At 33.6% G+C, this 14,253-nt stretch overlaps 1 protein-coding gene across 4 annotated transcripts; it reads right to left on the bottom strand.

Annotated features, from left to right (window-relative positions):
* Nucleotides 1-5,570: 5,570 nt before the first annotated feature.
* Nucleotides 5,571-11,763, bottom strand: LOC106366569 (probable aldo-keto reductase 4). Of its 4 annotated transcripts, none has more exons than XM_022692552.2 (6): nucleotides 11,427-11,761; nucleotides 11,103-11,303; nucleotides 10,788-10,960; nucleotides 10,611-10,713; nucleotides 10,227-10,495; nucleotides 5,571-5,876 (listed from the first exon to the last, which is right to left on the bottom strand). In XM_022692552.2, exons 1-6 carry the CDS (start codon nucleotides 11,643-11,645, stop codon nucleotides 5,807-5,809), a joined length of 1,035 nt encoding a protein of 344 aa, XP_022548273.1. In that variant the 5' UTR covers nucleotides 11,646-11,761; the 3' UTR covers nucleotides 5,571-5,806. The 4 variants fall into 4 exon arrangements, with proteins under 4 accessions (XP_022548273.1, XP_048595823.1, XP_048595824.1 ...); XM_048739866.1 differs by lacking the exons at nucleotides 10,227-10,495; nucleotides 10,611-10,713; nucleotides 10,788-10,960; nucleotides 11,103-11,303; nucleotides 11,427-11,761 and adding exons at nucleotides 7,045-7,313; nucleotides 7,462-7,564; nucleotides 7,641-7,813; nucleotides 8,212-8,412; nucleotides 8,511-8,796; XM_048739867.1 differs by lacking the exon at nucleotides 5,571-5,876 and having other exon boundaries at nucleotides 9,963-10,495; nucleotides 11,103-11,294; nucleotides 11,427-11,763.
* Nucleotides 11,764-14,253: the final 2,490 nt, after the last annotated feature.

Genomic DNA, 14,253 nt, shown 5'->3' with positions numbered 1-14,253 from the left:
TTCGTACTTCTCTTTATTTTCGTAATACATTAAAAGCAAGCGAATATACCCTAAATCCCTAATAATACTGAACAACATCTTACCCAAAATCCCTAATAATACTAAACGACATCTATTTAGTTTGATTTTATATCACTTTCAAGTGGGTTGTCGAAGAATATATAGATGAAGCTTGATACAAATGGTTTCAAGACTTCCATTCCTACGATTGGCAACAATATGCTTGATGATTTTTCTATTCTGTCATCCACTGATCTTCCGCGAACAAGATATGTGAGTTTTATTTCTTTGATGAGATTCTTTTGTGTTCATCCGCTAAGCAAGTGTGGGTTGTTGATTTTAGTTTTTGTTTGGGTTTCAGTTTGATGAGTTTAGTAAGAAGCTGTACAGATGGTGAAGCATGCGGAAGGAACAACCGCACTCGCTTTTTTGTTCTAAGTTGTCATGGTCACTGCTGATTCTCAGGATAGGAGAGGAGGCAAATCAATCAAAGATGAAGGAGAAGATTGATGTTAATAAGAAAGCCAACGACTAGGTATATACTTCTTTTCCCGAATTGAGTTTTTTTTGGAAACCCTAACACTTGATTTTGCTAAGATCCCAATTTCTTTCATTTTATGGTTTTGTTCTTGATTCCAGTCACTGGGTTTCTTCTTGCGTATTGGGTTCGTTTCTTACTTATTCCGATTTCGTTTCAATTACTTTGTTTTATTCTCAGTGAACGGTTCTTCACCCATCTTTAAAGAGCTCAAATTTTAAGCTTTTTATGTTTCCGCAATGTCTTTACAGACAATAGTTTCTTTGTCTTCCCAAATTGATATGTTGATGAATCGTTAGTACTGAATGGATACGTTATTTGACTCAGATCTTTTAAGGGAAGCCAATCATTAACCCTTTTGTCTATATTTGTGGGATTGGGCTCAGTTTAATCATATTTGAGTCTTGATAACCTCAAAAAGCTTCCATCACATTGGTGCTTCTGCCTGTTTATCTGACCCTGAGGAAAAGACTTCTGTGGAGGGTCCTTTTGCACCTTTTATTCCCCATAACTCTCTTTCTCTGCTTATGTATTTCCAGCTTATAAATATAATTGTTCTTGCTTTGAAACTTGGACTTTATTGTATGTACAATTTTTTCTTTTGTTGATAAACGTATTGTTAGTTGATATGCAATTTACTAGCACCTGTTCCATATTGCGGTGCTTCAGTCTATGATCTTTATCAACAAAGCTGTGATTATGCAATGTCCACACTCGATGACTTTTCTAACACTTTGGGTACTGAAGATTTTCAACAACAAAAGGTATCTCCTTCCGTCAAGTCTACATTTATTATTACTCACTTTCCCCCAATATTCTTTTTATGATTTGGTCCTTTTGTTTTATTCTCTGGGTTGTGTTAGCAAGTGGCTAATTCATCGCTTATACATTGTGGGAGACAAAATGGGACACATCAGAGCCAACGTAATCGTTTTGGCCACTTCCGAAAAGCTTCTCTGCGTTTCCATCTTCTACAATGCTAATGTTGTATTGGTTCTTGCAATGAGATGATTCAGTATTCTTTTATATATCACCATCTAAAAGACTCACTCCTCATATTGTTATAATTGTTTTGATAGCCGGTTATATGTTTGGTAAACGGAACCCAATAACTCATGTATATAATATGTTCTAAAACTAGGACTGATTTATTACCTTCGTATAAACTTTATCATGTTTCAAACGCTGAATATCCTGATCAAATCAGGTAGTGTTATATGTGCTACTAACAGCTGCAGGTTGTTTGATAGAGAAAACATATATATGGAATAATTGACGTATATTTAATCATGACATTATATCTAGACTCCACGACATATTGATATCTATATAATAACATTTTAACCAATAGCACTTCTATGATATTGTATTGATATCCAAGAACACTTCTCAATAACTCCACGACATATATGATAGAGGATATATAGAAAATTTGTCGTATAAATATTCAGTATTCTACTTGGTATCTACTGAAGTATTTGGTAGAATATAGGCGAAATCTTTCTAATTTAAAACTAAAGAGAAATCTGGTTTAACTATTCAACAAATATTCTCGCAGTATATGTTCATAACACCATATAATCAATTTTTTATAAAAACTATTTAAAACAGAATACTAAATCTCATATCAAACATATTGCCGAATCAACATTATTTAGAATCTCTTTAGTACGGCGAGACTTTTAGCATTAATACTATCTACACAATATCTTAACAAACAATAAGTAAACAAAATATATTTCAAAACATTTGCTCTCAAAATAGCCAATCGGCCAGCTTTAAATTATGGCCTTATAGTATGAACTGAATTACAATACAAAACAGTTACATATTTTTTAGACAAACCAAAGATTTCGTTAAATAAAAAAATCAACAATTTAAGTCTTCATATTTTTGGGTTGGCGGAAAAAACACTAATTTTAAAATTTTAAATATATAAGTTATTTAAAATTCAAAAATTAATCTCACTTTCAGAAAATACATGTTATTATTATAACAAATATAATAATAAATAAGTCAATATTTATACACCTTTGTATTTATATGTCGCCACACTGAAAAAATTAAATATATAAAGTATGTACACATTTTAATTTTTAATTAAATCTTTTGACAAAAAAAGTTAATTCTATAATTAGAAATGGGTGTCAAAATCAATCTTATTAAGATAGAATCACAAAATTGGATCCAACTTGTGTCTAAAATTAACTACAGCCTTATACTATTTAAAATAAATAGATAAATTTTATTCTGAAATTTGAAAAATTCTTTTAAACTATTTTAAAATTTTTATTTTGAATTTTAAATATATATTTATTTATTTATTAAAATCTTAAACTCCACCCCGCTCTAAAACTTTACCACTTAAATTTAAACAGTAAATTTATATTAGTTAACCTTAAATATATAAGTGTCTATTTACCCAATCTTCGATTATACCATGTTCATTGAAGCAACTAATAAATTATACGAACTTTTGGGATATGATCAATACAAAGAATTAGTATATAAATCATATATCCTTTTGGTCATTGGGTTATTGTGCTGATCGCGGGTGAGCCATTAGTCAATATTTTATTTCATTTTAATATATAAATACATATATCAATATTAAAATATAAAAATCATGTTTAAAAATATAGTAAAAATTTAAAGCAATTTTCTTTATATTTTTAAATTATAAATAGACCACTTAAACAATTTTATAACAAGTTGGAGTTATGACATAATAAAAATACAATAAGATTAAAACTAATAAGTACTTAAATATCTAATGTAAACATTGTAATTAACTTTTAAAATTTAAAAATAACAGTTTAAATCAAAATACTGTCAAAAATTAAATCAAATTGGGTTACACATCGGTCATCCATTGGTTCAACTTATTAGCTTCGGGACCTAGCATTTTTCAAATTTTATAGGGTTGTAAAATAATGAATATTTATTAAAGCGGAAAATTGGATTAGATATGGATTTACTGGTTCACATTTGGGCCTGGATTCACTTTAAAAGCGTTGATTTTAAATAGAAAAAAAAATCTTACAAATATACAAAACATTTATAACGTTGTTAATTTTTTTTTATTATTATTTTTATTATTAAATATCCCGCGCTTTCAAAGCGCGGGTCAAAATCTAGTTATTTACTTAAAAGTAGTGTTAGCATAAATTTATTTCATTATTTAAAAAAATAATAGATTAGTTATTTAGCTCCTTAATTTTAGGTTAGTGTATGTATTTAATAATAATTAAGTAAGGTATAAAAAGAAATAATAGGAAAACTAGTTAAATGTAATGGTCCAACCTAGACTATTTGTAAATAGATAAGAAAATAGGACCCTATATTAATAGATTAGATATTTCAACTTAACTCTATTTCACTTTATAATAAAATAAAATAAAAGTAGATTTGCTCAATCAGTAAAATAATGTATACTTTCCAAACTCCTGTTTCTTAAGTTCAAGTGATGCAGCTTGGAACTTCCACGGCAGAATGCTCATGCTTTCAGTCAAATTTCTTCAAACTTTTCTGTGTCCAAGGTGATTGATTTGTATTTTTTTTTTTTTTTTTTGCAATCGACGTGGGTGAATCAATCCAAATGCTAGCTGGTAGAAAAAGATTGGCATGAGCGGAAAATTTACTAAAAAAGATTTTCTCATGCAAGTGTTTATCCAGTGCAACCTTTTGTTTGGCTGTCCTTTCTCAATGAACCTTTCCCATCCTGATATTATATTTTCTGTATACAGCCACAAGATAACATCAGCCTACTTGGCAAGGAATAACATCAGTTCCATCCTGAATGAGTATGTGGATCTTTACTACTGATGAGGGCCGAATCAGGAGGTAGAGCAAACAGTGCACTCGCCGTGGATCCATTTAAGATCAAGCAATTTTAATAGTATAAAGTGCCTATATATATATATATATTTTTTTTTTTTGTTAACAACAATGGTCTAATTTCTTTTTACACTTTTACTTTCATATTTATACATATTATAAAGCATAATACTCTAAAAACATTTGTTTATAAAATAAAAAATTTAATAAATTTTATATATGTTTTAATAATATTTTAATAACAAAATTTAGATTAATTAATAGTTTGGGTCTAAAAAAATATTATTTTGCCAAGGGCCTTTTGTATTGTTGAGCCGGCCCTCTTACTCTTACTGATATATTTCCTCCAACTTCTTCTGTGAAATCAAGATTTACTGAACTCTTACTTATCATTGCTGCAGCATGAAGGAGATGCCTGGTATCATAAGCCGGATGCCACCACTGCCTGTATCAATTAACAATGATCTTGCAAACAGGTTAATGACGAGTACACGACAGGTAAGCAGTCTTGCATTTTCTCTGCAGATGGTTTAAGACTTCTTAATAGTTTGGTTTACTTCACATCTAGAATGTTTTTATCTGTCTCTTAGCCGAGACCTTATATCATTCCTTCGAGCATCAACTGAAGTAGGAGCCAAGAAACCGATGGACGAGGAAACACTTGATTTTGACCAATGCTAAAGGAAATAAGCACAAGTAAAAAACGAAAAATTGCAGTTCTTTGATGTGACCACTGGACTGAAAGAAGATGAGGTTATCAACTGCGAAACACAAGATTGAACAAAGTTGGTATCTTGTGGGATCCCTTTGTGCTGTCGGCTAATTTTTCTGCGGAAAGGGTTAACCGCTGGCTAGCCATTTCATGTCTCAAAAACGATTGTTTTTCCTGTGTGAAAATGTTTAGGTTGTCAATCCAAGATATGATTCATTGCACAGATCCGTGGTAGAGTTGGTTGTATAGATAAGCTGTTTCTAAGGTTTTAGATGAGAGTTATTAATAACACATCTTTGTAAGGTTTGGTCTTCAATCTTCATAGGCATTTCATAATTTATTTTATGCTCACCTTATACCTGTCACATGATGACATGATTCGGCTTCTCTTTGCTTGTGTTGTGAACATTTGATGTCTCAATTCTAACATATTAGTCATTCATTCTTTTCCTTAATGGTTAAAAAGCGGTAACGACTCTGAAGTTTGAATAGAAGAGACGTTTATTTATAGAGTTTGGACACAATGTATGGAGTTGTAGATTGAAGTTTCACTTGGGGAACTCTATAGATAATTTATTATACAATACATTCACACTGATATTTGGATTTGATAATCTACTCTCAAGACACAACAGATCAATTACTTTCTTCTTACTGACACAGAAGTTAAGACTGCTTCAATGTCATCCACCACCACAACCAGATAAACTCAGCTGGTTTTATGCGGGTTTCCAGGAAGACAATGGTGGAGTGTCAGAGTTCTTGAAAGTGGCCAACATGTTCCCATATCTGTACTGCTCCATTTTTTTTTCTCAAGAATATTTTGAAATTTCAAACTGGATTTGAGAGAAATTAGTTCTGGAACTGAGAGATCTCAAGCTTAGAAATAAGATAAACTCTCAAGAAATAAGATTAGAGACAGAATAGAGTGAGCACATCCAAGAAATTTGAAGAAAATACTCAAGAACACTCAAGAACTCAGATTTATTATCCACTGGATAAAAAAAAATCTGTAGAGAAATTTGTGAAATAAAATAGAGAATCAAGAGAAATGAAGTAACAGAGTGAGTTTTGCGGAAGTGTTTGAGGTAATCAGGAGCTTAAAGCTCTGATACCATGTTAGAAAATGAAGAACAAGAGTGATAATGCTCAAGAACAAGAGAGAGAGGGAGAGAGAGAGAGTAAATCAAGAGTAAAAGAGATAGAGTAAAGAAGGATATATTTCCTTAATTCATTTAGTTCACAATGTTACAATATTTAAAGGCTCAGAGATGGGATACAAACAAAGAGATAAATAATAAAGAATGATGCTGCAAGATGAGCTGAAAGGGACAACACCTCAACAGCTCTTTCTTCCTCTCTCCTCTAAATAGATCATGTGACTTTAAGTAATTTAGAACTCCAACTTGTTTCTGATCTTTCCAACGGTCTGGTTGACCTTTGAACACATCTTGGACGAGTTTGAACTTGCAAGGCTGCATCTCAAGTTTGGTTTCCAAGTCTGGTTCTCAAGTCTGGTGACTTGTTCTCAAGTCTTGTGACTTGTTCTCAAGTCTGGTGACTTGTGTATGTCAATAAATTTGGCATTCATAAGTGGCCAATGTACCACGATAACCAGAGAAACTTTCAGGTGCGTTTAAGCGGCTTTCCAAGAGGTGGTGGAGTGTCAAGAGTTCTTGAAAGTGTGCACCATGGCCGTGCATTTCAGCGTAACTTACATTGAAGTTTTCACTTGGGAACTCTATACAAAAATTATTTTACAAATGCAATTACACATTGATAATTGGGTTTCCCCCGGAAGGATAACGTACTATGCAGCACATTTAAGACCTTGATCTGGCTGACATAAGTTGTATAGCTTCAATATCATGCATCACCACAGCCAGTTTAAACAGCTTTCCAAGAAGACAATGATATAGACTCAGTGTTCTTGAAAGTGGGCATGTTGCTACAATATCTTTCTCCTTTCACAGACTCTGGTCGGACAATGTCCTCGAGCTCAGTCATCTCTTCGGGAGTGAGTTTCACAGATAAAGCTCCAATATTCAGATTGAGGTTCTCGATTTTAGTAGTTCCTGGGATTGGGCAAACATCATCTCCCTGGTGGTGAACCCATGCCAGGGCTAGTTGTCCAGGAGTGCATCCTTTCTTCTCAGACATTGCACAAACATTCTCGTAAACAATCTTGTTGTGGTCTACGTTTTCCTGTTGGAATCTTGGTAGAGCCTGTAACAAAAAACATAATTAAGGAAACATACATGGAGTTGATATTATTCCACAGTTCATCTTAGGTGGAATCAATAAAAAAATCACAAAAAAACTATGAACTTTCTTTCGGACAAAAAAAGAAAAAAACACAAAACTATGAACTTGCCTTTCTGAAGTCATTTTGGCCTAGGTTCTCAAGAAGCTTTGGTCCAGATGCAAAGAATCCTCGTCCTAGAGGACTGTAAGCAACAATCCCAATCCCAAGCTCCCTGAAGAAGCCAAAGTGAAGATGATGTTACATGGTTTGATGAATAATATTAATGCACCAAGAAAAGAGGATGGTACCTGCAGGTTGGGATTATATCTTCTTCTACGTCTCTGGACCACAAAGACCATTCTATCTGCACTGCAGTAACTGGATGAACAGCATGTGCCCTTCTGATAGTTGAGGCAGAGGCTTCAGACAAACCAATGTACTTTATCTTACCTTCCTCAACTAGCTTCTTCAGTTCCCCCATCTTAGAATTAACATACAAATAAAGAAATTGTCAAATTCAGCAAAAGGTGAAGCATGTTTATGAATGTAACAACCAAATCTCAGAAGCAACCACAGAAAAGTCTAGTCAAACAAAAAAAATCCTTATGTTAAGGATGATAGATGAGAAAGAAATCTACAAACTACTATCAGTAAAAGATCATTTTACCTGAGATTGGTTTTTAACAAATAAGCTAACAATAGAGCAAGAGCGACCCAACGAGAAATATTTTTTCTCAAAACTATCTTTTTCGACCCTATTAGTTCCAAGATTATCCCAAGCCAAAGGATATGAAGCTCATAACTGAGATCATAAACTCCAGTACCCTTTGAAGTACTGAGCTATATAACTTTCATTCCTACTTATAGTTGAATACTTACAGTAATTTCGATAGGGACACGAGTATCGATCCGATGCTGATAGTATAGATCAATGCAGGCAACATCAAGCCTCTTTAAACTAGCTTCACAAGCAGCTCTAACATAAGCAGGATCTCCCTTTATCTCTGTATTTCCCTCTCCATAGGTGAATCCAAACTTGGTCGCAAGATCCACTTTCTCCCTCACCCCATCCTTGAGAGCCTAACAGAACCAATAAGTGCAACAAAAAGTCAAATCTCTAGAAAGTCAACCATCTCAGTTAGCGGAAATAAATCAAAGTAAACATGATCAAAACGCACCTTGGCTAGGATCAACTCATTGGTCTCGGGACCGTAGATGTCGGAGGTGTCAAGGAAAGTGACGCCGGAGTTTATTGCGTGGTGGAGTAGAGCGATGGCGTCGGTTTCCCGTTTGGGATCACCGTGGAAGGAGGAGAGGCCCAGGCAGCCAAGGCCTTGAGCTGATACCTCGAAACCTTGGCTTCCAAGCTTCATCCTCTTCACAACGCAAGCTTCCGCCATGGATGTCGATCACACACATTTTTCAATCTCTCTTTGGACTCTTTTGTAGAGTTTTGAACAGAGTGGAGAGGTCGTTGGAGTTGGTGAATGCTAATAATGAGGGAAAACTATTATTTTTATTATAAGGATAATATGAAAATACAACTTTTTATTCGTTTCACAATTTTTGAGCATTTTAAATATAAATATTGAGGTTTTATTTTTTTACAATTGCACTAGAAGTTTAATTATTAATAAGTTCGATTATAAAGTTTGGATAATGTTATTTCGTTTTTGAAATTTAAATAATATCATATGTTTATAAACTTGTTAGTTGACAGTTTTAAAATTTTCAAAATACATCTTTTATTCATTTTTCAAAACTATTTTCTTATATAATAAAACACTGTTATGGTAATCCCCATGTTAAATTAATATTTTAATATTTAATCTAATAAAAGTAATGTATGAGATCCAGTTTGAAACTCATATAAATACTCATAGAGTTAAGTTTGGTTTCAGGTTGGTTCCATTCAGTTCTTGGTTGGGTCATTTCCGGTTAGGATTTCCAGGTTGAGGTAAAAAGCCTAGGACTAATCTGAATGGTAATAATAAGAAAGTAGGCCTGGGCATTTTACCCGGACCCGTAGACCCGACCTGAAACCGACCCGAAAAACCCCGGTTTAGGTAGGAACCGATCCGATTAAATTATACTATCGGGTCTTGTTGTAGAGGACCCGCGGATCTTAGACCCGACCCGACTTAAATCGAAGACGGGTTATTTGTCTAGAGAATATGGGGGTCAACCACTAGGAGACAACGAATAGTTGTTGTATCTCGCATAGTTTAATATATACACATTTTAATATAATAAAAATACAAATTTTGAATAAAATTTTGAATATTTTCGAATATATAAATATTTTTAGATCTTTTTTTTTGTATTTTTAGGTCTTTTTTAGATTGAACCCGAACCGAACCCGACCAGAAACCGAACCGAATCCAAACCGATAAATTCTAATTATCTGAATGGGTCTAACTATCTAAGACCCGACCCGACCCGGATCCGGCACGATCCGAACCGACCCGGAACCGAAAATTTGAAATTACCCTATCGGGTCCTAAACTCTTAGACCCGAAAGACCCGAATCCGAAAAGACCCGACCCGAATCCGACCCGAATGCTCAGGCCTATAAGAAACCTCAAGTAGAATGTTTCAAAGTTTTGTAGATATCTTGGCGAACTCCTGAATCATCATATGCACATTTTATTCTTAAAAGGTGTAAACCCTGAGAAACTAAAGACGGGTCATGCATAGGTGGAACTCACTAAGATGCAACATCACACCACAACTTTTACATATTGTCACCTCAACTTGTCTATCATAAGTTACACCACATCGACGCCAATCTACCACCACAGCCCGAGAAACTTTCAGGTGGGGTTTAAGCGGCTTTCCAAGAAGACAATGGTGGAGTGTCTGAGTTCTTAAAGTTGGGCACCATGTTACTGAATCTTTCTCCTTTCACAGACTCTGGGTGACCAATGCTCTCCAGCTCAGACATCTCTTCGGGAGTGAGTTTCACAGATAAAGCTCCAATGTTCTGATTGAGATTTTCAATCTTAGTAGTTCCAGGGATGGGGCAAACATCGTCTCCTTGGTGGTGAAGCCATGCGAGGGCTAGTTGTCCAGGAGTGCATCCTTTCTTTTCTGACATTCCACAAACTTTCTCGTAGAGAATCTTGTTGTGGACTAAGTTTTCCGGTTGGAATCTTGGTAGAGTCTGCAACAAGAAACAGAATTTGAGCAGATAAACAGTGAGTCTGTTTTGATTTGATTACCTAGAGTGTATATAAGGTTCATCAGTCAAAGAAGGTATACAAAGCCTATGTACTTGCCTTCCTGTAGTCATTGTTCTCTATATTCTCAAGAAGCTTTGGTCCAGCAGCGAAGAAGCCTCTTCCTAGAGGACTGTAAGCAACAATCCCAATCCCAAGTTCCCTGAAGAAGGAAAGAGAAGACGTTTTATGATTTGATGGATAGTGCAATAAGAAAAGATGACAAAATTTGAATACCTGCAGGTGGGGATGACTTCTTCTTCCGCATCTCTTGTCCACAAGGACCATTCTAACTGCACTGCAGTAATTGGGTGAACAGCATGCGCTCTTCTGATAGTTGAAGCAGAGGCTTCAGACAAACCAACGTACTTTATCTTACCCTCTTCAACTAGCTTCTTCATTTCCCCCATCTTGAAATTAAAAAAAGACAAAATAAACTGTTAAGTTCAGCAAAAGGTGCCTGCTTTCGATAAAGCTGAGGCTAATTGACTCACTCAAATATCATTTCACCACACATTGTTTCAAGTAGAATCTGCAAGAGGAAGGGCTTACAGTGATTTCGATAGGGACACGAGCATCAATCCGATGCTGGTAATAAAGATCAATGCAGTCCACATCAAGCCGCTTCAAACTAGCCTCACAAGCAGCTCTAACATAGAAAGGATCTCCCTTTATCTCTCTCTTCCCCTCTCCGTAAATGATCCCAAATTTGGAAGCGAGCTCCACTCTCTCCCTCACCCCATCCTTCAGAGCCTGACACAATCCAACATAAGCTCAAAGAACCAGAAACAAAACCCAAAACCTATAAAGCTTGCTCCTTTCTCAGAAACCCAACTCTAATTGGCGAAAACCAAGCAGAGATTGATCAAACCGAACCTTGGCGAGGAGCAACTCGTTGGTCTGAGGACCGTAGCTGTCGGCGGTGTCAAGGAAAGTTACGCCGGAGTCGATAGCGTGGTGAAGAAGAGCGATGGGATCAGTTTCGGGGGCGGGAACACCGAAGAAGGCGGAGAGGCTCATGCAGCCAAGGCCTTGCGCCGATACTTCGAGTCCTTGGCTTCCCAGCTTCATCCTCCTCACTCCATAATCTGACATGGTTTCTCCTGTTCTGTTTATACTTTTCTCTTTGCCACCACGACTCTCTCTCTCTCTTGTAAATTGAGTGTGGATTATCGCAATTGGATTGGTGGTCTCTCTCTACGAAATGAATAAACATGATTTTCTTTTAAATAAACTTGATTTTTATATAAATCATATCTATTAACGTGCAGTTTTTTTTAATCAAAATTAGGTCTCGGCATTTTATGCACAATCTAATTCTAAACTGGAATAAAAAAAAACCGACATGGATTCAAAAAAAAAAAACAATTGAATAGACCCAATACAACAAGAACTGATTGATACCCGACCTAAAAATATGAATATCCAAAACTATGATTACATATGTTCTATTTTATATATTTTAGTTTATGATTTAGTTAAAATGTCTTTATGTTACCATTTTTATTATTTAATAGCATTTTCAAGTAATATGAAATTTTAAATGTCAAATTTAGATTTTGAAAATATTTAATTTCAACTATTAATAGTTTACTTTTGGTTATTTTGTAAACTTTTAGATAAATATGATGAATTTTGGCTAAATTTTGATAGAATTTGGATACTTCAGGTCTTTTTCCTATCGTAAATACTTGAATCCGACCCGGATTCGCTACGGACCTGAAAGTTACATATATTTTGCATGTATTTTAATTTATAGGTCTGAACCAGTCCGGATCCGAGAGGAGCCAATCCAAACACGAACCAAAATTTTCCAAGTACCTAGTTGGATCCAAATCTTTAGGACCCAAACGATCCGGATCCGAAAGAAACCGAGCCAAACCTAGAAATGTCAAAATGGACCACAACCTGCAGTAGGTCGGCCCCCACATACCAAAATAAATTTGAGTCTGCATTCGGTTGGACTAATTGGACGTGAATTGGCTCATTTAACATTTCTAAAATTAAGAGGTTGATGCATTAGAAAGATTATGAATAACCTGAACAAAAATATTTTCTTAAATATTTTATTATCTATAAAAAAATAATTTGAGCCATTTAAAATACAAATAAAGAAAAAAATAGAAAAAAAAACAAGAACAAACAACACATCAAAAAAATCACATTTCATATTTACACAACATAAATTAGGTTTTATGCTTTTTTTTATAAACTTTGGAAGCCAATTATTACATCAAATACAATGAATTGAATTTTGTAATCAACTATCTCAACACTTTAACATTCATTTATTTTGTAGGCTATTGAGTGATCTTTGCCTTTTGTATCTTAGTTTATTATATATTCGCTATTCTCAACTATGTTAATTCCTTGCCACAAGTGTTAGATAATTATTAAGAAAAGACTTACTATATGCAAATAATTTAAATGATAAGAGTAATGTAAAATTAATTTGTTTATGCTCTCGTTTGTCTATGATTCTTTTATTGTTTCTTTTTGAAAATGAACATTTTCACTTTAATGCATATCATTTACTAAAAAAATTCCATGAACTTTTTTATAGGGTACACTCATTCTATAACATTCAAATAGCATGAAAACAACATAGCATTATTTAAATATTACGAGTGGGGCCCGTGGATTAGTCCGCAGAACCAATTAGCTATGTGGAATGAGCTTGGATATATATATACAAATTGTAACCCATAATGGACCAATCCGTGCGGTCCGTAAGAAAGTTGAACCCAGTACGGGTTGGACTACGTGGACATGGGTTCATCCATCTGACATCTCTACCAAAACCAGATCCGAATACCCGAACGCCCATGTTTAACCAAAAACACACACACAAAAAAAAAAATGACCAAAGAGATTTCATTAAAAAGGTAAAATACGTTTATACATGTATTCTATACATATAAATAAAATTTAAATAAACAATAAAAATAAATAATTTTTTTTTGGAAAAATACATTTTTCAATTCAAAATTTCTTTTTATTTTTAAATTCTTCTTTTTGAAATCCTGAAATTATTTTTGAAAATATTTTTAAAATTTTTATTTTAAATTTAAAATATTAATTATTATTATTTAAATTCTAAAAGTCGCATTTTAAACATTCAGAGTGAAATTTACATGTTTTTTAAACTTTGAACTGTTTTTACTAACACTTCTAACCTTCAAATTAACAATTTCTCATATCAAACCTTGGAATTTTTTTTCCAGCCAAAATATGGAGACATGGAAGTATGAAGTGTCAATAAGTGATGGTTGCACAAAATGACTAGATAAATAGCGATGGTATGTAATATATATATATTTTTTTTAAAAATTATAATTTATTCCCAGTTAAAGTTTTTCAAATAAATAAAAATTAAAAATTTACCAAAACTATATTATAAATTTAAACTTTAAAGTTGTAATCTTTTGGAAATTTAACAACAAAACCAAAAAAATCGAAATTTTAATCTTTGGAAGAAAAAGATGTCATGTTATAAAATTATAAAAAGAGAAAAATAGATATATAAATATATATATAAATTCAAAATGGGAAATTGCCACTAATACCACTTTTCTAATACCACTTTTCAACTTTACACTAACCAACTTTACCATTAAAATTTTAATAGGTAATGTACCATTATACCCTTATCTAATTAAACATAAACATATATCTTCTCCAACAAGAATTTTCAAAATCTCCA

Source organism: Brassica napus, chromosome A9 (assembly GCF_020379485.1).
Source record: "Brassica napus cultivar Da-Ae chromosome A9, Da-Ae, whole genome shotgun sequence".
NCBI classification, from domain to species: domain Eukaryota; kingdom Viridiplantae; phylum Streptophyta; class Magnoliopsida; order Brassicales; family Brassicaceae; genus Brassica; species Brassica napus.
This window is presented reverse-complemented; position numbering and strand designations above follow the sequence as displayed.